General features: G+C 41.4%; 1 protein-coding gene across 1 annotated transcript in view; it reads left to right on the top strand.

Moving 5' to 3' along the window:
• kitlga (kit ligand a) overlaps positions 1–25,737 on the top strand; it is a 40,472-nt gene that overhangs the window by 8,097 nt on the left and 6,638 nt on the right. Inside the window, exons 2-6 of the mRNA XM_029667428.1 lie at positions 15,416–15,523; positions 15,992–16,048; positions 17,573–17,725; positions 21,470–21,659; positions 25,243–25,299. Coding sequence (XP_029523288.1) covers positions 15,416–15,523; positions 15,992–16,048; positions 17,573–17,725; positions 21,470–21,659; positions 25,243–25,299 — 565 coding nt within the window. The remainder of the gene's footprint in view (positions 1–15,415; positions 15,524–15,991; positions 16,049–17,572; positions 17,726–21,469; positions 21,660–25,242; positions 25,300–25,737) is intronic.

Here is a 25,737-nt window from a genome sequence, read left to right as displayed (position 1 = left end):
TTGGTTTAGTTATTTTTTACATCCTCTCAACAGTAGCGCTCTGATCACCGTGAACTTATTTTGGCGTTGTTTATAGCACTAAGTCCATACTCAGACAACCTCGTTGGCTGTTGGCAGTAAATGCAGTAGCTCAGACTAAAGGCTAAAGCGCTTATCAGAGTCCAAAATTGGTACGCATCCACACAGCAGTGTTCTAGAATATTGGACCATTGGCTTTCATACTTTAAGAATTTGCAGCACAACTCAAGCAATTTCTCCAACTGTCACCACATTCAAATGAATGGAGCGGCATTGGTTGGTGCGCGGTTGGGGTGTACGGTGGTCAACTTTGAACTCTGAATTATGCGTAATATTGTACCATGAGAGTAGCATGGTTATCAAAGTTTTTATGAACTTCCTGATAGTAGTTTGTTTATTGCTGCAGCTGCAGATATCTTACGCAAGGGTTACTTAAGAGCAATAGAGTAGTGCTCTGCCTCATTGAGTTTTGAGTTTGTCCAATATATTTGAGATCCATCTCTTACAATCTTTTAGCACTGGGTTGGGCTGCCTCTGTTTTCAGGAAGGGAAAACAACATTGTCAGTCACAGCAAAAAGTATCGTTATGAGGAACGCAACAGGGGAAGACAATTATCTTCACACTGTTTTAGAAACAGACCGATAGTTCAAACACCACAAATTTAACACCATAGTCCCCTCAAAACTCGTCATTAAGCTCGAGACACTGCGTCTCGACCCCGCCCTGTGCAACTGGTTCCTGGACTTTCTGATGTGACGCCCCCAGTTGGTGAGGGTAGGAAACAACATCTCCACCCTGCTGATCCTCAACACTGGGGCCCCACAATGGTGCGTTCTCAGCCCTCTCCTTGTACTCCCTGTTCACCCATGACTGCGTGGTCATGCAGGCCTCCAACTCAATCATCAAGTTTGCAGATGACACTACAGTGGTAGGCTTGATTACCAACAATGACGAGACGGCCTACAGGGAGGAGGTGAGGGCCCTCGGAGTGTGGTGTCAGGAAAATAACCTCACACGCAACGTCAACAAATCAAAGGAGATGATTGTGGACTTCGGGAAACAGCAGAGGGAGCAGCCCCCTATCCACATCGACGGGACAGTAGTGGAGAAAGTTTTAAGTTTTAAGTTCCTCGGCGTACACATCACGGACAAACTGAATTGGTCCACCCACAACAGCGCCTCTTCAACCTCAGGAGGCTGAATAAATTTGGCTTGTCACCAAAAACACTCACAAAATTTTACAGATGCACAATCGAGAGCATCCTGTCAGGCTGTATCACCACCTGGTATGGCAACTGCTCCGTCCACAACCGCAAGGCTCTCCAGAGTGTAGTGTGGTCTGCACAACGCATCACAGGGAGCAAACTACCTGCCCTCCAGGACACCTACACCACCCGATGTCACAGGAAGGCCAAAAAGATCATCAAGGACAACAACCACCTTTGCCACTGCCTGTTCACCCCGCTATCATCCAGAAGGCGAGGTCAGTACAGGTGCATCAAAGCTGGGACCGAGAGACTGAAAAATAGCTTCTATCTCAAGGCTATCAGACTGTTAAACAGCCACCACTAACATTGAGTGGCTGCTGCCAACATACTGACTCAAATCTCTAGCCACTTTAATAATTTAAAATTGGATGTAATAAATGTATCACTAGTCACTTTAAACAATGCCACTTTATATAATGTTTACATCATCTCATATGATATATATATATCATATATATGTATATACTGTACTCTATACCATCTACTGCATCGTGCCTATGCCGTTCGGCCATCGCTCATCCATATATTTATATGTACATATTCTTATTCATTCCTTTACACTTGTGTGTATAAGGTAGTTGTTGTGAAATTGTTAGATTACTTGTTAGATATTATTGCATGGTTGTAACTAGAAGCACAAGCATTTTGCTACACTCGCATTAACATCTGTTAACCATGTGTATGTGACCAATAAAATTTGATTTGATTTGAGCACACGGCCTGTCTTTATGCAGGATGCACTGCAGTCTAGGGCAAGTATGGGTAACTGCAGCCCAATATGACAACATGAGTATGTCTGAGTGGGTGTGTCAAAGTTGTGGGTGTATGGAAAGAAATCAGCTAATTGGGCAAGACTGTTTTGGCTGATTGGGTTGCAGGACAAGTCAATAAGCCGGCGACTATTATTTTATTTCAAGCATGATAGCAGCCTAAACAAGAAATAACTAATATTGGTAACCATCTAGATGTCACCTTGATGCATACAATACGTACAGTCTACTACTCAATGAGGAGGGCATGAAATGCAACAACACTGGGACACAGTCCACTTCGCTCTAGCTTGCCAAGCACCCCACTGGGCACGGACATCAATTCCACATTGGTTCAATGTAATTTCATTGAAATGACGTGGAAACAACATTGATACAACCAGTGTGTGCCCGGTGGGACCACTGTCCGACAACGGCATGGGAAGGGTGACAGTCACAGTAAGCACTCGTATATAACGCAAGAAGCAAGAGTACACCCATCATCAGTACTTTTAAATAAAACAATCGTCAGTTTTATAACTGACAATATACAATTATTTGGGTAAAACTAACAGTAAAATACGACTGACTTCTCCTTTGGCTTCAAAACACAAGGAGTTTCGTGGTAAGAAATGGAAGCAAAAAAACACAGCTCAATCCAAAATGTCTAACCTATAGCAGAGCACTTGACACACCCACTCCTTTCCATATGCCCACTACTTTCCTTTCGACACACCCACTCCTTTCCACATGCCCACTACTTTCCTTTCGACACACCCACTCCTTTCCACATGCCCACTACTTTCCTTTCGACACACCCACTCCTTTCCACATGCCCACTACTTTCCTTTCGACACACCCACTCCTTTCCACATGCCCACTACTTTCCTTTCCACACACCCACTCCTTTCCACATGCCCACTACTTTCCTTTCCACACACCCACTCCTTTCCACATGCCCACTACTTTCCTTTCCACACACCCACTCCTTTCCACATGCCCACTACTTTCCTTTCCACACACCCACTCCTTTCCATATGCCCACTACTTTCCTTTCGACACACCCACTCCTTTCCACATGCCCACTACTTTCCTTTCCACACACCCACTCCTTTCCACATGCCCACTACTTTCCTTTCCACACACCCACTCCTTTCCACATGCCCACTACTTTCCTTTCCACACACCCACTCCTTTCCACATGCCCACTACTTTCCTTTCGACACACCCACTCCTTTCCACATGCCCACTACTTTCCTTTCAACACACCCACTCCTTTCCACATGCCCACTACTTTCCTTTCAACACACCCACTCCTTTCCACATGCCCACTACTTTCCTTTCCACACACCCACTCCTTTCCATATGCCCATTACTTTCCTTTCGACACACCCACTCCTTTCCATATGCCCACTACTTTCCTTTCGACACACCCAATCCTTTCCACATGCCCACTACTTTCCTTTCAACACACCCACTCCTTTCCACATGCCCACTACTTTCCTTTCAACACACCCACTCCTTTCCACATGCCCACTACTTTCCTTTCGACACACCCACTCCTTTCCACATGCCCACTACTTTCCTTTCAACACACCCACTCCTTTCCACATGCCCACTACTTTCCTTTCCACACACCCACTCCTTTCCACATGCCCACTACTTTCCTTTCCACACACCCACTACTTTCCACATGCCCACTACTTTCCTTTCAACACACCCACTCCTTTCCACATGCCCACTACTTTCCTTTCAACACACCCACTCCTTTCCACATGCCCACTACTTTCCTTTCAACACACCCACTCCTTTCCACATGCCCACTACTTTCCTTTCGACACACCCACTCCTTTCCACATGCCCACTACTTTCCTTTCGACACACCCACTCCTTTCCACATGCCCACTACTTTCCTTTCGACACACCCACTCCTTTCCACATGCCCACTACTTTCCTTTCCACATGCCCACTACTTTCCTTTCAACACACCCACTCCTTTCCACATGCCCACTACTTTCCTTTCAACACACCCACTCCTTTCCACATGCCCACTACTTTCCTTTCGACACACCCACTCCTTTCCACATGCCCACTACTTTCCTTTCAACACACCCACTCCTTTCCACATGCCCACTACTTTCCTTTCCACACACCCACTCCTTTCCACATGCCCACTACTTTCCTTTCCACACACCCACTACTTTCCACATGCCCACTACTTTCCTTTCAACACACCCACTCCTTTCCACATGCCCACTACTTTCCTTTCAACACACCCACTCCTTTCCACATGCCCACTACTTTCCTTTCAACACACCCACTCCTTTCCACATGCCCACTACTTTCCTTTCGACACACCCACTCCTTTCCACATGCCCACTACTTTCCTTTCGACACACCCACTCCTTTCCACATGCCCACTACTTTCCTTTCGACACACCCACTCCTTTCCACATGCCCACTACTTTCCTTTCCACATGCCCACTACTTTCCTTTCAACACACCCACTCCTTTCCACATGCCCACTACTTTCCTTTCAACACACCCACTCCTTTCCACATGCCCACTACTTTCCTTTCCACATGCCCACTACTTTCCTTTCGACACACCCACTCCTTTCCACATGCCCACTACTTTCCTTTCCACACACCCACTCCTTTCCACATGCCCACTACTTTCCTTTCCACACACCCACTCCTTTCCACATGCCCACTACTTTCCTTTCGACACACCCACTCCTTTCCACATGCCCACTACTTTCCTTTCGACACACCCACTCCTTTCCACATGCCCACTACTTTCCTTTCAACACACCCACTCCTTTCCACATGCCCACTACTTTCCTTTCGACACACCCACTCCTTTCCACATGCCCACTACTTTCCTTTCCACACACCCACTCCTTTCCACATGCCCACTACTTTCCTTTCCACATGCCCACTACTTTCCACATGCCCACTACTTTCCTTTCGACATGCCCACTACTTTCCACATGCCCACTACTTTCCTTTCGACATGCCCACTCGCCCATACTCCGGTCGCCATATTGGGCTGGCGCTACCCCTTTTAGTCTAGGGAAGAAGTGTCATCAACGAGACACCATAAAGGGTTTTCTAAACAGTCTCTGGGTTGGGATTAGCTGGGTTGAGATTAGCTGATTAACTGGGATGAGCTCCAATCGCTTTCCTTCACCTTGCTCACATTATTAGCACTTATTATTTTTATTTTATTGAAGCTTTATTTAACTAAGCAAGTCAGTTAAGAACAGATTCTTATTTACAATGCCTGCCTACCAGAAGGCAAAAGGCCTCCTGCGGGGATGGGGGCTGGGATTAGAAATGTACAAAATACACATCACGACAAGAGAGACACCACAACACTACATAAAGTTAGAGCTACCTTCTAATTTGCTGTTGTGAAGTGACAACAGCGAGAAATATCTGTCTTGACTCACTGACTGGTTTAAAAGGCTAAAATGAGCTGCTTTCACCTGGAAGTGGAATTTAGAAGGCAGTGCCCAGAGACATATAAGTACAGTATACTGTATTTACAGGGTTATTAAGTAGAGCAGTAAATTAAGTGTTTAACCAATGGGATTCAGCTCCTACTGTGGATGGACAGACATGTCAGTGAGTCTGTCGAGTGTAAGCTATCTGAATAAGTGAAGGCTGGTCGGCACGTTGAGAGGTACTTACAGTAGCACAGATACGAAGTTTGCATACCCAAACAAAACTATATCTTCAATGCATGAGTGGTGCTTAAACATTTATATACTCGTCACGTATAGTAGGCCTACTGTATTTAATTTACATTTTGTTATCTGCATTAAAGATACACTATGCAGAAATCACTCTGTCATTTCCTGGTCGCTAACATTCTAATGGTTTGCCTAATTAACATTTATGTGACAAAACAAGCAAGTATAGTGTAGAAAATCATTGTACCATTTAAGCCACTGTCAAATACCTTTTCCATAACAAAAAAATATAGTCTTTTCAGCTGTTTGAAACAGTGGTGGAAAGTACCCAATTGTCATACTTGAGTCAAAGTAAAGATACCTTAATAAAATGACTAAAGTTAAAGTGAAAGTCACCCAGTAAAATACTACTTGAATAAAAGTCTAAAAGTGTTTGGTTTTAAATATACTTAAGTATCAAAAGTAAAAATATAAATAATTGAAATCCCTTATATTAAGCAATCCAGATGGCACCATTTTCTTGTTATTTTAATGTATGGATAGCCAGGGGCACACTCCAACACTCAGACATAATTTACAAACGAAGCATGTGTTTTTAGTGAGTCTGCCAGATCAGAGGCAGTAGGATGACCAGGGATGTTTACTTGGTAAGTGCATGAATTGGACCATTTTCCTGTCCTGCTAAGCATTCAAAATGTAACAAGTACTTTTGGGTGTCAGGGAAAATGTATTGAGTAAAAAGTACATTATTCTCTTCAGGAATGTAGTGAAGTAAAAGTAAAAGTTGTCAAAAATACCTGAAAAACTATTTAAGTAGCACTTTAAATTATTTTTACTTAACACCACTGGTTTGAAGCTGATGTACAAAACCACAATTAAAAGACGCAAGAGCTAAACTTAAAGATGCAATACGCTGAAATTGCTCCGCCATTTCCTGGTTGGTAAAATTCTAATAGTCATTTTGTAGAAAATTATTGCACCATCTGTGAAAAATATTTTCCATAACCAAAAATATTGTATTTTCATCTGTTTGAAGCTGGTGTACAAAACCGAAAGCAAAGGACGCAAAAACAAAGTCCCCCACTGTCTATGACACAGCTAATTCGTGAATTTAGATTCTCAAGGAAATGTTGGAGGATGTTCCATGTACTGGGTTTTCTGAGGATGAGTCAGAACTGAAGACACCAAGAGGCATAAAACAGTATGATGGGAACACAAATGGTGCAAATTAACAGTTGACAGACTTCAAGGCTATAAAAGTGTAAAGATGAAACCTGGCCAATGTGATAACAAGGCAGCAACTCAGTAATATGCTTTTTTACCTATAAGCAGTTTCACGACTAATTTGTCTTGCTCAGAGGTACCCTCTTAGTACATAGATGCTCTTGGGAAAGTATATTCCGATTAACTGAAAATACTGCATTTTCTTTAAAAAAATATATATTTATTCGTTATTTTACCAGGTAAGTTCACATTCTCATTTACAGCAACAACCTGGGGAATAGTTACAGGGGAGAGGAATGAGTCAATTGTAAACTGGGGATTATTAGGTGACCATGATGGTTTGAGGGCCAGATTAGGAATTTAGCCAGGACACCGGGGTTAACACCCCTACTCTTACAATAAGTGCCATGGGATCTTTAATGACCTTAGAGAGTCAGGACACCCATTTAACATCCCACCCAAAAGACAGCACCCTACACAGGGAAGTGTAGGGTCACTGCCCTGGGGCATTGGGATATTTTTTTTTAGACCAGAGGAAAGAGTGCCTCCTACACCACTTCCAGCAGGATCTGGTCTCCCATCCAGGGACTGACCAGGACCAACCCTGCTTAGCTTCAGAAGCAAGCCAGCAGTGGTATGCAGGGTGGTATGTTGCTGGCATACCATAATAATGTGTTGCAGATGTTCTTACAATGATACCCATTTCTTTATACATTTTGTTCACTGTTTTGGGTACAACTGATGTTGTGAATGGAGCCTTGTGATATTTATAGTTAGTCAGCATTATTAAGACTTTGGAGAAGGCTGGGCCTCACAAGCAATTTTTTTGTTAGGGAGAGAGAGCCAGAACCCCCCTAAAAAGATTCCTCCAGAACCATGTCCAACGTATCTGTCCAACGTATCTGTCCTCTGTCCTTCAACACAGATACAACTCAATTGGCTTAGTGATCAGATTTGTGCAAAACCATATTTTAACTGTTCACATGTCCAACGCATCTGTCCTTGGCAGTGTTCAACACAGATACAACTCAATTGGCTTAGTGATCAGATTTGTGCAAAATCATATTTTAACTGTTCACATGTCCAAAAGTACAGCTCATTTTAGGCATTACCATGATGTTGATCAACTCGCAATATGTGCTATCATATCATAACATTGAGACTGTTGAGAAGATATGAGTGCAATGTACCATGATCAGACTACCCCTGTCCCCCACACTCAAACAGACCTGTTTTATGAGTGCAATGTACCATGATCAGACTACCCCTGTCCCCCACACACAAACAGACCTGTTTTATGAGTGCAATGTACCATGATCAGACTACCCCTGTCCCCCACACACAAACAGACCTGTTTTATGAGTGCAATGTACCATGATCAGACTACCCCTGTCCCCCACACACAAACAGACCTGTTTTATGAGTGCAATGTACCATGATCAGACTACCCCTGTCCCCACACACAAACAGACCTGTTTTATGAGTGCAATGTACCATGATCAGACTACCCCTGTCCCCACACACAAACAGACCTGTTTTATGAGTGCAATGTACCATGATCAGACTACCCCTGTCCCCCACACACAAACAGACCTGTTTTATGAGTGCAATGTACCATGAACAGACTACCCCTGTCCCCCACACACAAACAGACCTGTTTTATGAGTGCAATGTACCATGATCAGACTACCCCTGTCCCCCACACACAAACAGACCTGTTTTATGAATGCAATGTACCATGATCAGACTACCCCTGTCCCCCACACACAAACAGACCTGTTTTATGAGTGCAATGTACCATGATCAGACTACCCCTGTCCCCCACACACAAACAGACCTGTTTTATGAGTGCAATGTACCATGATCAGACTACCCCTGTCCCCCACACACAAACAGACCTGTTTTAATCCCTCACACACTTAGTCACAGACACATGTCTGGTTTGTCATTGAATGCACGTGAGATACTGATATTTTGACATGTTAAATTAAGCGTTTTTAGTCCGCTCCCTTGTTTCTTTAACACCATTTGCGACACTGACACGCACTTTTCCTTCACAAGCTTCAAAAGACTTTACAACCCTGATATGTTTTTCAGTCTTTCACCATCTCTGTGCTTTCTATTATCTTTAACTGAACTGGTTGATCTCTAGAGGGAACGTAACACAGAGGGAAAACAAATATTTTTATTGGTCAGTAGTATGTTGGGTCAATCATGGATGTACATGACCTCATACTGTTAATATCACAAGTCTCTTCCAAGTTCACCCAAATTGGATTCCTTAAAGTTTGGTGCACTTCCAGTTATTTTTTTAATTTTATGTCTTGAAGGGATGATATGGGAATAATTAAGGAATGTTCTTCTTCTCCAAGTAAAACAAACGTCTGCTGATACCGTTCCAACCAGTTTCGAAAATCTGCTAATCTGCCAAGGCTGGTATTACCTGGCCCTTAAATGTACTCCAAAACACTACAACAACCTTTACAACAGCTTTTCAAGTTTTGTGTTACACTCATGCTAACGTCAAACCATAGGGCAGAGCTAACATCTTGATCATGATCCTAAGTGATATAGAACCATAAAGATAACATGAATCACCATGCACCCTCATCAGGACAGATCGATGGAGTCTTGAGGTCATCAATGATTGACTGATTTGAAGTAGTCTCTCCGTGTCAACACCGTAGTAGTAATAGTAGTAGTAATAGAATAAGTACTTTATTGATCCCAAGATGTACTACTCAATGTAGTTATCAAGCAATGTTTTTTCCCGACACTCAACCTATATGCTCTTCAGTTGACCACATGACATTGAATGAGCCTCTATATCTTTATAATCCCCATGGTATTTGTTTCAGTGTTTACTTCGTTAACATGGGCCTCTGTAAGTGCACTTAAGTGGACAGAGGAACGCAGAATGTCATTTGTAGATGCAAATTAAATGAATACATGTTTTGAGTGGTTGCTGGTCCGTTTTCTGAATCACTCCGGGATCAATCGCGTTTTCTGTTTTTCCTTTTCCTGATGCTTCCACTTTTACCCACTGTCAGTTGTAGGCCTGTGTTCTATTTTGGGTTATCGTCAGATATGATAAAACTATTATTTTAAACAAATGTTCTAAATTCTATGTTTACACTGCCATTCTTGGATCAAAAGTGTTTTGGATTTCCATTAAGTATGATTTCAGTGATACCTGGGAAAACTGCCCAGAATGTTTTTGTTTGTTAATCAAACAGGTTATTATACCCAGTAGAAGCCAGAAGCCTACAAAGATCAAGTCATTGTTGTTCCTTTCCAGCCAGTAAACAATGCACTAGTCTCTACAGCCTTGGTCATAGACCTTATGTCCACTGGAAAACGATAGTAATTTCTTCCATCTAATATGAGACAGCAATTAGGCTTTGAAAACAGATTTGATCTGCAATCCAGTCTATTTTTTATTCCTTCATAATGGAACGTGTTTATTAAAACAGAAAGCGCACTGGCAGAGATGATGCATTGTCATTCGACCAAAATCATTTTGATGAGATTAGGAACAGGGTCTTGCCTGTGCAAAACTGATGGCCTAAAAGATGCCATGTGGCACTAATGTTATGCACGGCGTTGTGTTTTTGTACAATGAGATTACTGTATGTGCTGAAGACGGCTAGAGAGGAGGGCACTGGTCTGGTTTTCTAGAGGGCCTGTTGGGTCTGATTGGTTAATGATATGTCAGGATCAAAGAAGCTGTAGAGGAGGAGGACATGGTAATCATCATTTTCAGGCAGTGCAGTGGGACCAACACAACATACCTCAAGAGCAGTAATGCATCCAACAAAGAGGGAACACGGGCCTTTTAAGTTATTTGTTCATTTTCCACTAAAATGTGCTATGATTTACTGAGAGAAACCAGGAAGCACTGCTTTGAGTTCTTTATGAAAATGGGTGTTTGATTCAATTTCATATCGATTTTAATTTAATACAAATTAAAATGTAATTGAATCTCTAATTACTATTACTTCCCTCTTTTCCTTGCTTTACTTTTGATCAAAGGAAAGGCCTGTTAAAGGTGGCAGTGAACTGATCAAAATGTACAATACTATATACATGTCTTTACTTTTAACAATGTATATAGTGACTACTTGGCAATGTTCTCTCCTAAAATATTTATAGCTTTTATGATACTTTGTGGGGGGGAGACAGAACCTTGAGACCAGATTCAGTGGCAGAGCTCAACCAGCTGGGGCAATACTATGAACTACTTCCTGGCACAATTTTGGTTAATTACTGTATAATTATTGTTAGTTTATTTATGCAACAAATATGCCTTCTTTAGTATTGTTCTTGGATGCCAGCTAGATCATAAGATACAGAAGTGCTGAGAGATTTGCAACCAAAACGGGTTAATGCCATCACTCAAAACAACCTTGCTTTGCCATGGCAGATGTATTGGCTGGTTAACAAGCTGGCATTGGGCATAAACTTGACGTGTTATACATAATATGCAAATGTCCTCAGGAAAAACAAATTGTCCAATTATTTTGCATAAATTATTTGCATTTTAACATCCCGCTGTCTCATTGATTTAATATTCTAATCAGGATATACTGTACCTCTATTACCTAAATATACCTGCTATATCTCTCCAACTGTTTCTGCATTTTACAAGAGTTTGATTTTATTTTTATTTCTTCTAGAAGTATGAAAAATGCAGGGATATCGTTGGACTTTAAGGTCAGCTTGATGTTTCAAACATGTGGGTAATCTCTTGTGGACAGACTACGAGCAAATTACGTGAGATTTTAGTATTGGGTTAACGGAGACTAACTAATGTGGGGAATAATGACCAAAAACCTTGACGTTATCCGTGAAAAGATCTATGGATATCCATCCATGTTAGAGCACATTGTATCTTATTTTCATAATGGAACCACACTGTTTAGAGTTCAAATACATAGATAGTTCAGGAAAGTGCCTCTGGTACTGCTGTGCTTTGTCTCCTTTACTGTGAACAGAACTACACTGCTATTTTCCAGATTCCCATGGCAATTGGTAACTATCCCAGCCGTGACATCACCAGGAGAACAGTCTCAGTGAACTGATCTGGCTTTAGTCTGCTACTGTACTGTAGGTCTGACAGCATGATAACATCCACTTCTAACCATAGTTGTTCATAACAAGTTATTTCTAAGTTGTTATAGATTGGTCATACAGTACCAAAAACAAGTATTTTTTATAACCAATGTTATTGATGAACAAACACAGTAAACACAGCCAACATACAACACGCACTGTAATATTTCTAAATGTATGTCGTACGTGGTAGCTCACTGCAACAATTTATATTATTACCAGACAGAATTAGATCATAACATGAATAACCGATGTGTTAGATACAACTGGAGTATATTAATTTATTTATCGTTTTCCCTTTTTCTCGTATTTGTTGAAGAAAATATGACCTGAGTTTGACTGGCATTTGGCCAGACATATTGTAGCCGCTCTCCAACCACTTCTTTGATTTCAGGGGTCATGATTCTGTCTCATAAAGAGCTAGGAAGCACATCTTCTTTCCATGGTTGCACGTTAGTGTCTCCTCACCTGCCGTGCTTATTACTTTGCCAGTTTGACCATGTTAAATTCCAAGGCAGTGCTTTGTTTGTGTGTGTGTGTGTGTGTGTGTGTGTGTGTGTGTGTGTGTGTGTGTGTGTGTGTGTGTGTGTGTGTGTGTGTGTGTGTGTGTGTGTGTGTGTGTGTGTGTGTGTGTGAAATGCACACTTCATGTGAATTAAGCTCCTTTATCTTTGATACATGTTATAATGTAATGTAATGTTTTATAGATACATTACATAGAAAGAATCATGTCAAATCAGAATTGAATCTAGACCGTATTTATGTGGACTTGATGCTCACTCTAAGTTGAGGGAATAAGAATAGTTCTAAAAGTGATTAAACAAGAATGTACGTTAAAAAGGAAATTCAAAAGGAGTTTAATTGAATCTGAAATTAGTAAATTATTTAACATAATCGGATCCCATTTTATGTAGGGAGTGAGGTGAATTATGTTTTACCATATTTTTGCAGTACTTTCCATTGCACACAAATTAGTCAAAAATGTCATAGAGGTGTTTGCAGAATTGAATGTGAGGTGTCATTACAAACTCATTAAAGAAATGGTAAATGTAGTCAAATGTGGTAGTCTTACACTGTAATTATACTATCTGTATAGTATACTATACTATTATCTGTCTATGTTGCTAAGTGCATCGTTTGAAGCTTTCATTTTGGACCCAACCTTGGGGGGAGTGTGTGTGTGTGTTTGTGCTCCCATTGTGGCTAGTCAGATGCACAGTCATACAGACACTTTAATGTCTGTAAACTACTGAAATATCTTGTTTAAGAATGTCACCCAGAAAATGCTAATTAGGGTTCCGATCACCTAAGGCCACTTCAACCCAACAATTACCAGAAACAAATTAAGATCATAAATCTGTAGCCCTCATAACATTCCTTATAAGACCCTGACATAATTATGTTATCTCGGTTTAACCAAAGACAGATTCCAAATACAGATTCTAAAGACAGATTCCAAAGACATCTGTCAAAGCCACTGTATAATGGTGTTAAACCCGTTTCCAAATGTTTCAATTGTTTACCAGTGACAGTTTACCACTGTCCAAACGTGCCCCTGTGAATAGTCCCCAGGGATCTATGAAACAAAGGCTGGTCCACCAGGACCTAGCATTTTTATCTGCCTCACACTGCATGTTTTAAAACCAAGTAGGACACCAATGTGACCCATTTGAACTTGTGCTGTGGTCTAGCTAGTCATTTTCTTAATTTATTTAAAGCATAGCAGTGCAGCCCAGTCAAAGTGTACTATTTTGTCATTGACTGAATTGACTTTCAGATGTCAAATGTTGACATTTGGAGGTGTTATGGTGGCTCGCGCCCCTGCCGGACAAAACTTTTGAGTCTATCCGACAAAAACTGTCAAATCGTTTTTCGACTGAGCGTAATTTGTTAGGTACATGCATCAATAGTTTAAATAAGTTAAATGTTTGACAGATACACAGATGTGTAATGTATTCTGCATGCATTTTTATCTGTCTCTGTGATTTGATTTGCCACTATTCATATCATGCAATTTTAGCCACACAGTGACCATACCAGACTATTACCTGCATGCCCATTTTGGACGCTGATGACCTCCAAGGGAGGAAACGTGACATTGTAAATTCAATACCATCTTACATGGACCTATTAGCTATCACCTCCTTCCATCCCTGCCTATCTCCCTCCTCACTCCCTCCCCTGTAACCTCCATCTGACTTCAGTCTTGTGTCTGTCACGGACATCTCCACTCATATAAAGATGATTTTGTTTAGATTAATTAAACAGAGTTATGTGGAATTGAATTAGGCTCCGTTCGCTCTTTAATTTAGGTTTATCTTAATTTTCCCCCTTGTCTCATTGGTTGTTCTTTGTATTCTGTACCTCTTCCAGCTGTCGTATGAGGAAAGAGACAACAGTGCAGGGGCACAGAGGATATTATCTATGGCTGAGTCCCGAATGGCACCCTCTTTCATACATAGTGCATTTCTTTTGACCAGAGCCCTATGTGTCCTGGTCAAAGGTATAGTGCACTATATAGACAATAGGGTGAATTTGAGATGCAGCCAATGTGTTGTTGAACTCCTTTACACAGCACTCATGGTTAACAGAGTGTCTGAATTGCCCCCAGCGCTCAGTGGCTGCCAGTCAGTAAACCTCCTCTCTAATATTTTTCATCTTCCTAGCTTCATTTCAATCTTCAACATAAACCTCCTTGCAAACTTTTTGTGTGGAATCCACTTTTGTTCCTGTTCCTAATCTGGGCTAAGAGGGAGGGAAGTTTGGGGGAAGGTGTGGGTCGGGTTGGACTGTTGCATAACATGCTCAGACTGGCATGGGGATGGGGTGGAGGGGGTGACAGGGGCGAGGGAATGGCTGCAGAGGGGCAGGCAGACATTAGTCACACAGGCCTCCCTGAAACACTACAGGCATTAGTCATTAGACCATGAAAGGCCTGGTCTTGATACCAAGGCTGCAATTCAGCTGATTGAAGTAGCCAATTAAATGATAACAAAAGAAAAGCAACCCAGTTGATTGATGACCACCACGTCATCCCAAACTGTGTCTAGAAAGGACTGGAGCACTAAGGGGCTGTCACCGTCAATTTTACGGACCCTAGTGTTTGAAGACAGACTTTTTCTAAGGGAACAGTGTCATCATCATGGTGAAATTAACGCTGTCTGGATATGTGCTCTAGGATGCTATTCAAGTGTCAGGTTGCTACCTTTGATCAACCAAGACAGGCCTAAGGGGTCAACTTTAAGGGATTATGTATAATTGTAGGCTACAGATAGTTATTCTAATGGAATATTAATCTGTAGAAATGTCTCATAATGTTGTGTGTTTGTCTTTTCTTGGTTTTCAGATTTGGATACGCGTCTGTGTCCATTTATTGCTGTGCATCACACTTGGAGTCCAGTCAAGTGAATTTGGAAACACCGTAACAGATGACATCACAAGAATTTCACTATTGGTAAAGTCCTTGGAAGTACTTATTTCTTCAAGCCACCAAAACTGCAAATCAAAGATCTTTGGCAAATGCTCTTACTGTATTTAACTGTCTCGATCCAGTTACTACCAGCATGGTGTTTCATTCTTATCCAGTTCTTAGAAAGGTGGATTGCACAATCCAATCCAATTAATTGTAATCCTCTCAAAATCAACCATTATGCTTATGCGGAACATTGCTGCAATGCCAGTTGCAAACAATTACATTTGTAGACTTGAAAGTATACTTTGATACGTTGATGCATCTAGAATCAGTCATTGTTTTCTAATACCACTGACGGGGATTGTCATGAAACTCTCACAGAGTAGGACATCCTGCATTACCATTAGTGTAAACCAGTAGCTGAATCTCTGACATTTGTTCTGGTAACAAACTCAAATGTTCCCAAAACATTTCTGCTAACATTTCATGATATTGTCTGGTTTTTAACAGAAACAAAATATACCTAAAGATTACAAGATTCCTGTGACATACGTTCCGAAAGAAGTGGTGAGAAGATGTTTTCTTCTTCTCATGATTACACTATTATAATAACTTAATATGTTTGTGTTCCTTACTAAATATTATTGAATGTCTGTGTTGCCTGACTTTTTTAGAGGGTGGACTATAATTTTTCTGTTGTGATAAATTTTCAAAACGGTATACACTACGGTTCTAAAGTTTGTGGTCACTTACAAATGTCCTTGTTTGTGAAAGAAAATATCATTTTTTGTCTATTAAAATAACATCAAATTGATCAGAAATACAGTGAAGCCATTGTTAATGTTGTAAATGACTATTGTAGTGTGAAACAGCATATTTTTTATGGAATATCAACATAGGTGTACAGAGCCCCATTATTAGCAACCATCACTCCTGAGTTCCAATGGCACATTGTGTGAGCTAATCCATTTTATAATTTTAAAATGCTAATTGATCATTAGAAAAAGCTCTTGCAATTATGTTAGCACAGCTGAAAAATGTTGTTGTGATTAAGGAAGCAATAAAACGGGGCCTTTTTTAGACTAGTTGAGTGTCTGGAACATCAGCATTTGTGGTTTTGATTTCAGGCTCAAAATGACCAGAAACAAAGTGCTTTCTTCTGAAACTCGTCTGTCTATTCTTGAAGGCTATTCCAAGCGAGAAATCGCAAAGAAACGGAAGATCTCGTACAACGCTGTGTACTACTCCCATCACAGAACAGTGCAAGCTGTCTCTAACCAGAATAAAAAGAGTAATGGGAGTCCCCGGTGCACAACTGATAAAGAGGACAAGTACATTAGAGTGTCTAGTTTGAGAAACAGACGCCTCACAAGTCCTCAAGGCATCTGTTTCACAAACTAGACACTCTAATGTACTTGTCCTCTTGCTCAGTTGTGCACCAGGGCCTCCCACTCCTCTTTATATTCTGGTTAGAGCCAGTTCGCGCTGTTCTATGAAGGAGTAGTACACAGCATTGTACGAGATCTTCAGTTTCTTGGCAATTTCTCACATGGAATAGCCTTCATTTCTCAGAACCAGAATAGACTGACGAGTTTCAGAAGAAAGTTATTTGTTTCTGGCCATTTTGAGCCTTTAATCAAACCCACAAATGTTGATGTTTCAGATACTCAACTAGTCTAAAGAAGGCCATTTGTATTGCTTTTAATCAGGACAACAGTTGTCAGCTGTGCTAACATAATTGCAAAAGGCTTTTCTAATGATCAATTTGCCTTTGAAAATGATAAACTTGTATTAGCTAACACAAAGTGCCATTGGAACACAGGAGTGATGGTTGCTGATAATGGGCCTCTGTACGTCTACGTACATATTCCATTGAAAATCATCCGTTTCCAGCTACAATAGTCATTTACAACATTAACAGTGTCTACACTGTAATTCTGATCAATTTGATGTTATTTTAATGGACAAAAAAATTGCTTTTCTTTCAAAAACAAGGACATTTCAAAGTGACCCCAAACTTTAGAACCGTAGTGTATATCATAACTGTCCATTACCCATGATTGTTATTTCCAGATGTATTTTCTTTTTCAGGGTGGAATGTGTTGGGTAGCGCTAAACGTTTTCCACTTGGAACTCAGTTTACGAGGATTAGCAGACAAGTTTGGAAGCATTTCGTCCAACAAATATAACATCAGCATATTGATCGAAATGCTGAAAGAGACAAGATATCACATGAAGAACTTGGTACGTTTGCACCTTTGGTTCTAATACTAATATTGTAACTGTGATAGCTCTTATGACAGGTTTCTTTTGATGAGGACACATGTAAAAAAAAATTTTTTTAAAATGCATTACTGTACATAGAATATTTCTCATATGGGGCCTCCCGTGTGGCGCAGTGGTCTAAGGCACTGCATTGCAGGGCTAGAGGCGTCACAACAGACCCGGGTTCGATCTCAGGCTGTATCACAACCGGCTGTGACCGGGAGTCCAATAGGGCGGCGCACAATTGTCCTGGTAAGGGGAGGGTTTAGCCGGGGTGGCTTTACTTGGCTCATCGTGCTCTAGTGACTCCTTATGGCGGGACGGGTGCCTGCAGGCTGCTCTTGGGTGGCAGTTGAACGGTATTTCCTCCAACACATTGGTGCGGCTGGCTTCCGGGTTAAGAGGGCGTGTGTTAAGAAGTGCAGTTTGGCGGGTCATGTTTCGGAGGACGCATGACTCAACCTTCGCCTCCCGAGCGCGTTGGGGAGTTGCAGTGATGAGGCAAAATCGGAAAAAGGGGTAAAATACAAAAAATATACATATATTTTTTTATCATACCAATATGTCATTACCAATTACAATTATGACAATAACAATACCACCCACAGTGCAACATGGCAGTTAAAGGCCTCAACTGCAAAGGCTGAATTGGCAAAGGTCTTGTTGGATAGAGTCTTTGATTGGGAGTACTCCCTAGCTGCCTCTGGTGGAGGTGGTCAATAACACATCCATTCATGCAATCCTTTCTGGCCCAATCACATGAAATAGAATAAAATACTATAATAAAATAAATAACATGGTACACAAGTCCTGAGCACAAATAGACCAGCATCATTTCACATCTGAGTTGTCTGCAATGATGTCTTGTGAGGACTTGGATCATCTATCATGGTAGATCAGTTATTCATAAAGGGACCTCTCTTAGTCTCATGAGAGTGAAGAAGTACAGTGCCTTGCAAAAGTATTCATCCCCCTTGGTGTTTTTCCTATTTTGTTGCATTACAACCTCTAATTTAAATTAAATTTTATTTGGATTTTATGTAATGGACATACACAAAATAGTCCAAATTGGTGAAGTGAAATAAATAAGATGAAGCCCCTAAATAAGATCTGGTGCAACCAATTACCTTCAGAAGTCACATACAAAGATAAATAAAGCCCACCTGTGTGCAATCTAAGTGTCACATGATCTGTCACATGATCTCAGTATATATACACCTCTTCTGAAAGGCCCCAGAGTCTGCAACACCACTAAGCAAGGGGCACCACCAAGCAAGCGGCACTATGAGGACCAAAGAGTTCTCCAAACAGGTCAGGGACAAAGTTGTGGAGAAGTACAGATCAGGGTTGGGTTATAAAAAAATATCAGAAACTTTGAACATCCCACGGAGCACCATTAAATCTATTATTAAAAAATGGAAAGAATATGGCACCACAATAAATCTGCCAAGAGAGTGCCACCCACCAAATCTCACGGACCAGGCAAGGAGGGCATTAATCAGAGAGGCAACAAAGAGACCAAAGATAACCCTGAAAGAGCTGCAAAGCTCCACAGCGGAGATTGGAGTATCTGTCCATAGGACCACTTTAAGCCGTACACTCCATAGAGTTGGGCTTTACAGAAGAGTGGCCAGAAAAAGCCATTGCTTAAAGAAAAAAATAAGCTAACACGTTTGGTGTTTGCCAAAAGGCATGTGGGAGACTCCCCAAACATATGAAAGAATCTGATCAGATGAGACTAAAATGTAGCTTTTTGGCCATCAAGGAAAACGCTATGTCTGGCACAAACCCAACACCTCTTATCACCCCAAGAACACCATCCCCACAGTGAAGCGTGGTGGTGGCAGAATTGAAGGAATGATGGATGGCACTAAACACAGGGAAATTCTTGAGGGAAACCTGTTTCATTCTTCCAGAGATTTAAGACTGGGACGGAGGTTCACCTTCCAGCAGGACAATGACCCTAAGCATACTGCTAAAGCAACACTCAAGTGCTTTAAGGGGAAACATTTAAATGTTTTGGAATGGCTTAGTCAAAGCCCAGACCTCAATCCAATTGAGAATCTGTGGTATGACTTAATAACCTCTTGATTCTAGCCATCCCGGATCCGGGATCGTGAATACAGCCTCAAACTCATTACCATAACGCAACGTTAACTATTCATGAAAATCGCAAATGAAATGAAATAAATATATTTGCTCTCAAGCTTAGCCTTTTGTTAACAACACTGTCATCTCAGATTTTCAAAATATGCTTTTGAACCATAGCTAAACAAGCATTTGTGTAAGAGTATTGATAGCCTAGCATAGCATTAAGCCTGGCATTCAGCATGCAACATTTTCACAAAAACAAGAAAAGCATTCAAATAAAATCATTTACCTTTGAAGAACTTCAGATGTTTTCAATGAGGAGACTCTCAGTTAGATAGCAAATGTTCAGTTTTTACAAAAACATTATTTGTGTAGACAAATCGCTCCGTTTTCTTCATCACGTTTGGTTAAGAAAAAAAACGAAAATTAGGTCATTACAACGCAAACTTTTTTCCAAATTAACTCCATAGTATCGACAGAAACATGGCAAACGTTTAGAATCAATCCTCAAGGTGTTTTTCACATATCTATCGATGATAAATCATTTGTGGCAGTTGACTTTCTCCTCTGAAGAAATGAAACGCGCATCGACCTAGAGATTACGCAATAATTTCGCCGCAGGACACCGGGCGGACACCTGGTAAATGTAGTCTCTTATGGTCAATCTTCCAATGATATGCCTACAAATACGTCACAATGCTGCAGACACCTTGGGGAAACGACAGAAAGGGCAGGCTCATTCCTGGCGCATTCACAGCCATATAAGGAGACATTGGAACACAGCGCCTTCAGAATCTGGGGCATTTCCTGTATGAAATTTCATCTTGGTTTCGCCTGTAGCATTAGTTCTGGGGCACTCACAGATAATATCTTTGCAGTTTTGGAAACGTCAAAGTTTCTTCTTTCCAAAGCTGTCAATTACATGCATAGTCGAGCATCTTTTCGTGTCAAAATATCTTGTTTAAAACGGGAACGTTTTTTATCCAAAAATTGCCCCCTATCTCGAAGAAGTTAAAGATTGCTATACACCAGCGGAATCATCCAACTTGAAGGAGTTGGAGCAGTTTTGCCTTGAAGAATGGGCAAAATCCCAGTGGCTAGATGTGCCAAGTTTATAGAGACATACCACAATAGACTTGCAGTGTTAATTGCTGCAAAAGGTGTCGCTACAAAGTATTGACTTTGTGGGGGTGAATAGTTATGCTCACTTAAGTTTTCACAATAAAAAAGATTTTGCATATTCAAAGTGGTAGGCATGTTGTGAAGGGGGTGAATACAAGGGGGTGAATACTTTTGCAAGTCACTGTACATTCATAATGTAGACCTAATAACTTCTTAAAGCATATTACTTGTATTATTCTGGCTAACTTTTCTGAATCCAACAGGGTTAATGAGGTCCCCCTTGTCCTGAATAAAGAGACAAGACTGAAGTTACGACTTATAACGTCTTAAATCTGGGCTCAAACATATCTGTCCAGCTGTGTTCTTTGAACTATTTGCTGCATGACTAAAGCCATGGGGGTATAACAGCTAAAGCTAACGTTAAATGGTCTATCAACAGCTATAAACCATTATCATTTATGTTTTGAATTTCACATCATTGAGATAATTATTCCCCTTTTGTCTCCGCAGGAGGCGATCACGTATGATTTTGAGTGCCACTACAGAAATGAGCAATGGCAGACAGGACACTATTTTCATTTTGTGGAAGATTTTTTAAAAACGGCCCGTTTGAATAGAGATTTGCCAGAAGAATGTGATCCACCTCCCTGTCCCACAGCAACAATGGATACAACAATAACAACACAATACCCCACATCAGGTAAATGTTGAGGTGTTTTTTAAAAGTCTAAATGTTATATATTTGTATTTTTAAATGTATTTATCCTTCATTTAACTAGGCAAGTCAGTTAAGAACAAATTCTTATATACAATGACCGCCTACCCTGGCCAAACCCAGACGACGCTGGATGTGATACAGCCTATCTAACGTCATTGATGCATTCGCTCACATTCAAATGCAAGATGGCGCCAACAGAGATGGTCACTTCGCTTCAAGTCCTTAGGAAACTAGACAGTATTTCATTTTTTTATGTATTATTTCTTACATTGTTAGCCCAGAAAATCTTAAGTGTTATTACATACAGCCGGGAAGAACTATTGGATATAAGAGCGATGTCAACTTACCAACATTACGACCAGAATACAACTTTCCAGAAGCGGATCCTTTGTTCGGACCACCACCCAGGACAGTGGATCTAATCCCAAAAGCCGACCCAAAACAACGTTGCCCCATAAGAGGCAGATGGAGCGGCCTCCGGGTCAGGATCCATAGGCGTGCACACAGCCCACCGCTTCTGAGTATATTACTCGCCAATGTCCAGTCTCTTGACAACAAGGTAGACGAAATTAGAGCAAGGGTTACCTTCCAGAGAGACATCAGAGATTGCAACATTCTCTGTTTCACAGAAACATGGCTCTCTCGGGATACGTTGTCGGAGTTGGTTCAGCCACCGGGCTTCTTCATGCGTCGCGCTGACAGAGATAAACACCTCTCTGGGAAGAAGAAGGGCGGGGGTGTATGCTTCATGATTAACGACTCATAGTCTAATCATAACAACATACAGGAACTCAAGTCCTTCTGCTCAACTGACCTAGAATTCCTTACAATCAAATGCCGGCCATATTATCTCCCAAGAGAATTCTCGTCAGTTATCGTCACAGATGTGTATATACCCCTTCAAGCAGACACCCCGACGGCCCTCATGGAACTTCCCTGGACTTTGTAAACTGGAAACCATATATCCTGAGGCTGCATTTATTGTAGCTGGGGATTTTAACACAGCACATTTGAGAACAAGGCTACCCAAATGCTATCAGCATATTGATTGCAGTACTCGCGCGTGCAATACACTCAATCATTGCTACTCTAACTTCCGCGATGCACACAATGCCCTCCCACGCCCTCCCTCTGGCAAATCCGACCACGACTCCATCTTGCTCCTTTCGTTTTATAGGCAGAAACTCAAACAGGATGTACCCGTGAATAGAACCATTCAATGCTAGTCTAACCAATCAGAATCCATGCATCAAGAATGTTTTGATCACGCGGACTGCGAAATGTCCCGGGCAGCCTCAGAGAAATAACATCTATCTATACGCTGACTCAGTCAATGAGTTTATAAGGAAGTGCATTGGAGATGTTGTACCCACTGTGACTATTAAAACCTACCCTAACCAGAAACCATGGATGGATGGCAGCAGTCGCACAAAACTATAAGCGTGAACCACCTCATTTAACCTTTGAAAGAGGACTGGGAATATGGCTGAATATAAAAAGTGTAGTCCTTCCCTCTGCAAGGCATTAAAACAAGCGAAATGTAGAGTAGAGTCACAATTCAACGGCTCAGACACGAGGCGCATGTGGCAGGGTCTACAGGAAATCACGGACTACAAAAAGAAAACCAGCCACGTCACGCTTCCAGACAAACTAAACACCTTCTTTGCCAGCTTTGAGGACAGCACAGTGACACCGTCGCAGCCCACTAACAAGGACTGCGCCCCCCTTCTCTTTCCCCTGTAGCCGACGTGAGTAAGACATTTAAATGTATTTACCCTCGCAAGGCTGCTTGCCCAGATGGCATTCCTAGCCGAGTCCTCAGAGCATACTCAGGCTGGTGTATTTACGAACATATTCAATCACTCCCTATCCCAGTCTGCTGTCCCCACATGCTTCAAGATGGCCACCATTGTTCCTGTACTCAAGAAGGCAAAGATAATGGAACTAAATGACTACCGCCCCGTAGCACTCTCTTCTGTATCATGAAGTGCTTTGAGAGACTAGTCAAGGATCATATCACCTCCACCTTACCTGCCACCCTAGACCCACTTCAGTTTGCTTACTGCCCCAACTGGTCCACAGACGATGCAGTCGCCATCACACTGCACACTGCCTATACCATTTGGACAAGAGGAATACCTATGTAAGAATGCTGTTAATTGACTACAGCTCAGCATTCAACACCATAGTACCCTCCAAGCTCATCATTAAGCTGGAGGCCCTGGGTCTCGACCCCGCCCTTTGCAACTGGGTCCAAGTGTTGAAGGTAGGAAACATCATCTCCACTTCGCTGACCCTCAACACTGGGGTCCCACAAGGGTGCATGCTCAGCCCCCTCCTGTACTCCCTGTTCACCCATGACTACGTGGCCATGCACACCTCCAATTCAATCATCAGGTTTGCAGATGACACAACAGTAGTGGGCTTGATTACCAACAACGACGAGACAGCCTACAGGGAGGAGGTGAGGGCCCTCGGAGTGTGGTGTCAGGAAAATAACCTCTCACTCAACGTCAAGCTGAAAATAGCTTCTATCTCAACGCCATCACGCTGCTAAACTGCAATCACTAACTCAGAGACGCTGCCGCCAACATTGAGACTCAATTGACTGGCCACTTTAATAAATGGATCACTAGTCACTTTAAACAATGGCACTTTAATAATGTTTACATATCTTACATTACTCATCTCGTATGTATATACTGTACCTTATACCATCTATTGCACCTTGCCTATGCCGCTCGGCCATCGCTCATCCATATATTTATATGTGCATATTCTTATTCCATCCCTTTAGATCTGTGCGTATTAGGTAGTTGTTGGGGAATTGTTAGATTACTTGTTAGATATTACTACACTGTCGGAACTAGAAGCACAAGCATTTCACTACACTCGCATTAACATAAGCTAACAATGTGTATGTGACCAATAACATTTAGATTTAGTTTGATAGTGGTCAATTCTGATGCGCCATAGGAGTCGGCGCTCAGTTTAAACCTTGTTAGCTACTGTGGAATATCCTGTGGTGCTCATATGCTACGCCCAGTAGAAAACTATGATCTATCTCGTTTGGTGTATGGGCACTGGTACCTCTCCATTAAACTATTCCTCTTGTGAACAGTCTTTTTTTATAGGTGAGATCTTGTGTCGGTTTCGGTTGCGTGTCTTTTTTTTTATCTCTGTCCTACACAGAATCTTCTATCATTTTTTTTGTTCAAAGAACTTCACATGACAAAACATGGAATGTACCAGGTGTTTGGAAGGTCCATTGTGACATTAGTGATGCAGCTGAGTCACCAGAACCAAAGAAAGATGTCCCCTGATGGACCCCATGAAAGGAAGAAAAGGACTGAAACCCCAATTGTGGAAGTGTTGATTACAGAGCAATCTTCAGATCTTCCCAAGCGCTTGGCCTTTCTTTCCTGATGCAGACAGATCTGATCTTTTGTCTGAAGGAAAGAAAAGGTGGCTGTGATGTGACTTTATAGGCGTCAACAATGAACTGTTTTCATCATTGGGCATTAACTCTCTCTCTCTCTCTCTCTCTCTCTCTCTCTCTATCCAGTCAACTATCCTGCCATAGGAACAGAATTCAACATGTCAGCACCAGACTCCGAAACCTGTAAGTAAATAAAGAAAGAAACTGTGGCACAGATTTAGTTGCTGAAAGTGTCCAAATAGTAGCAATGTAATGCAACCAGTCAAACTGGTGTAGGCCTACTAGCTGCATGGCTACTATTCTTGACTGTTGCTCAACTGCAGAATAGCCTGGAGAGAGAGCATTCCCTTAAGGCCACCACAGGCTGAAATTACATTTGGTCCTTTCATTTTAGTATTTTCAAAAAGGAAACAAAAATCTCAATGAAAATGTATATTGTTTTTATTTATCATACTACCATCATCAACATTTCATGAATGATTTAAAAGCCCCTTGGACTATATGTAGTATTTGACTATACTTGTGCATGCGGCATTACATTTAAGAGAATGTGTAATGCAAAAAGTATTATATTTGTGTCTACTTTAAACAGGCAAAAGTTGATTGTGAAATGATTAAGAG

This window comes from Oncorhynchus nerka, linkage group LG9a (genome assembly GCF_034236695.1).
Source record: "Oncorhynchus nerka isolate Pitt River linkage group LG9a, Oner_Uvic_2.0, whole genome shotgun sequence".
Classification (NCBI taxonomy): domain Eukaryota; kingdom Metazoa; phylum Chordata; class Actinopteri; order Salmoniformes; family Salmonidae; genus Oncorhynchus; species Oncorhynchus nerka.
The sequence above is the reverse complement of the archived record's forward strand: the minus strand, read 5'-3'. Positions and strand labels throughout refer to the sequence as shown.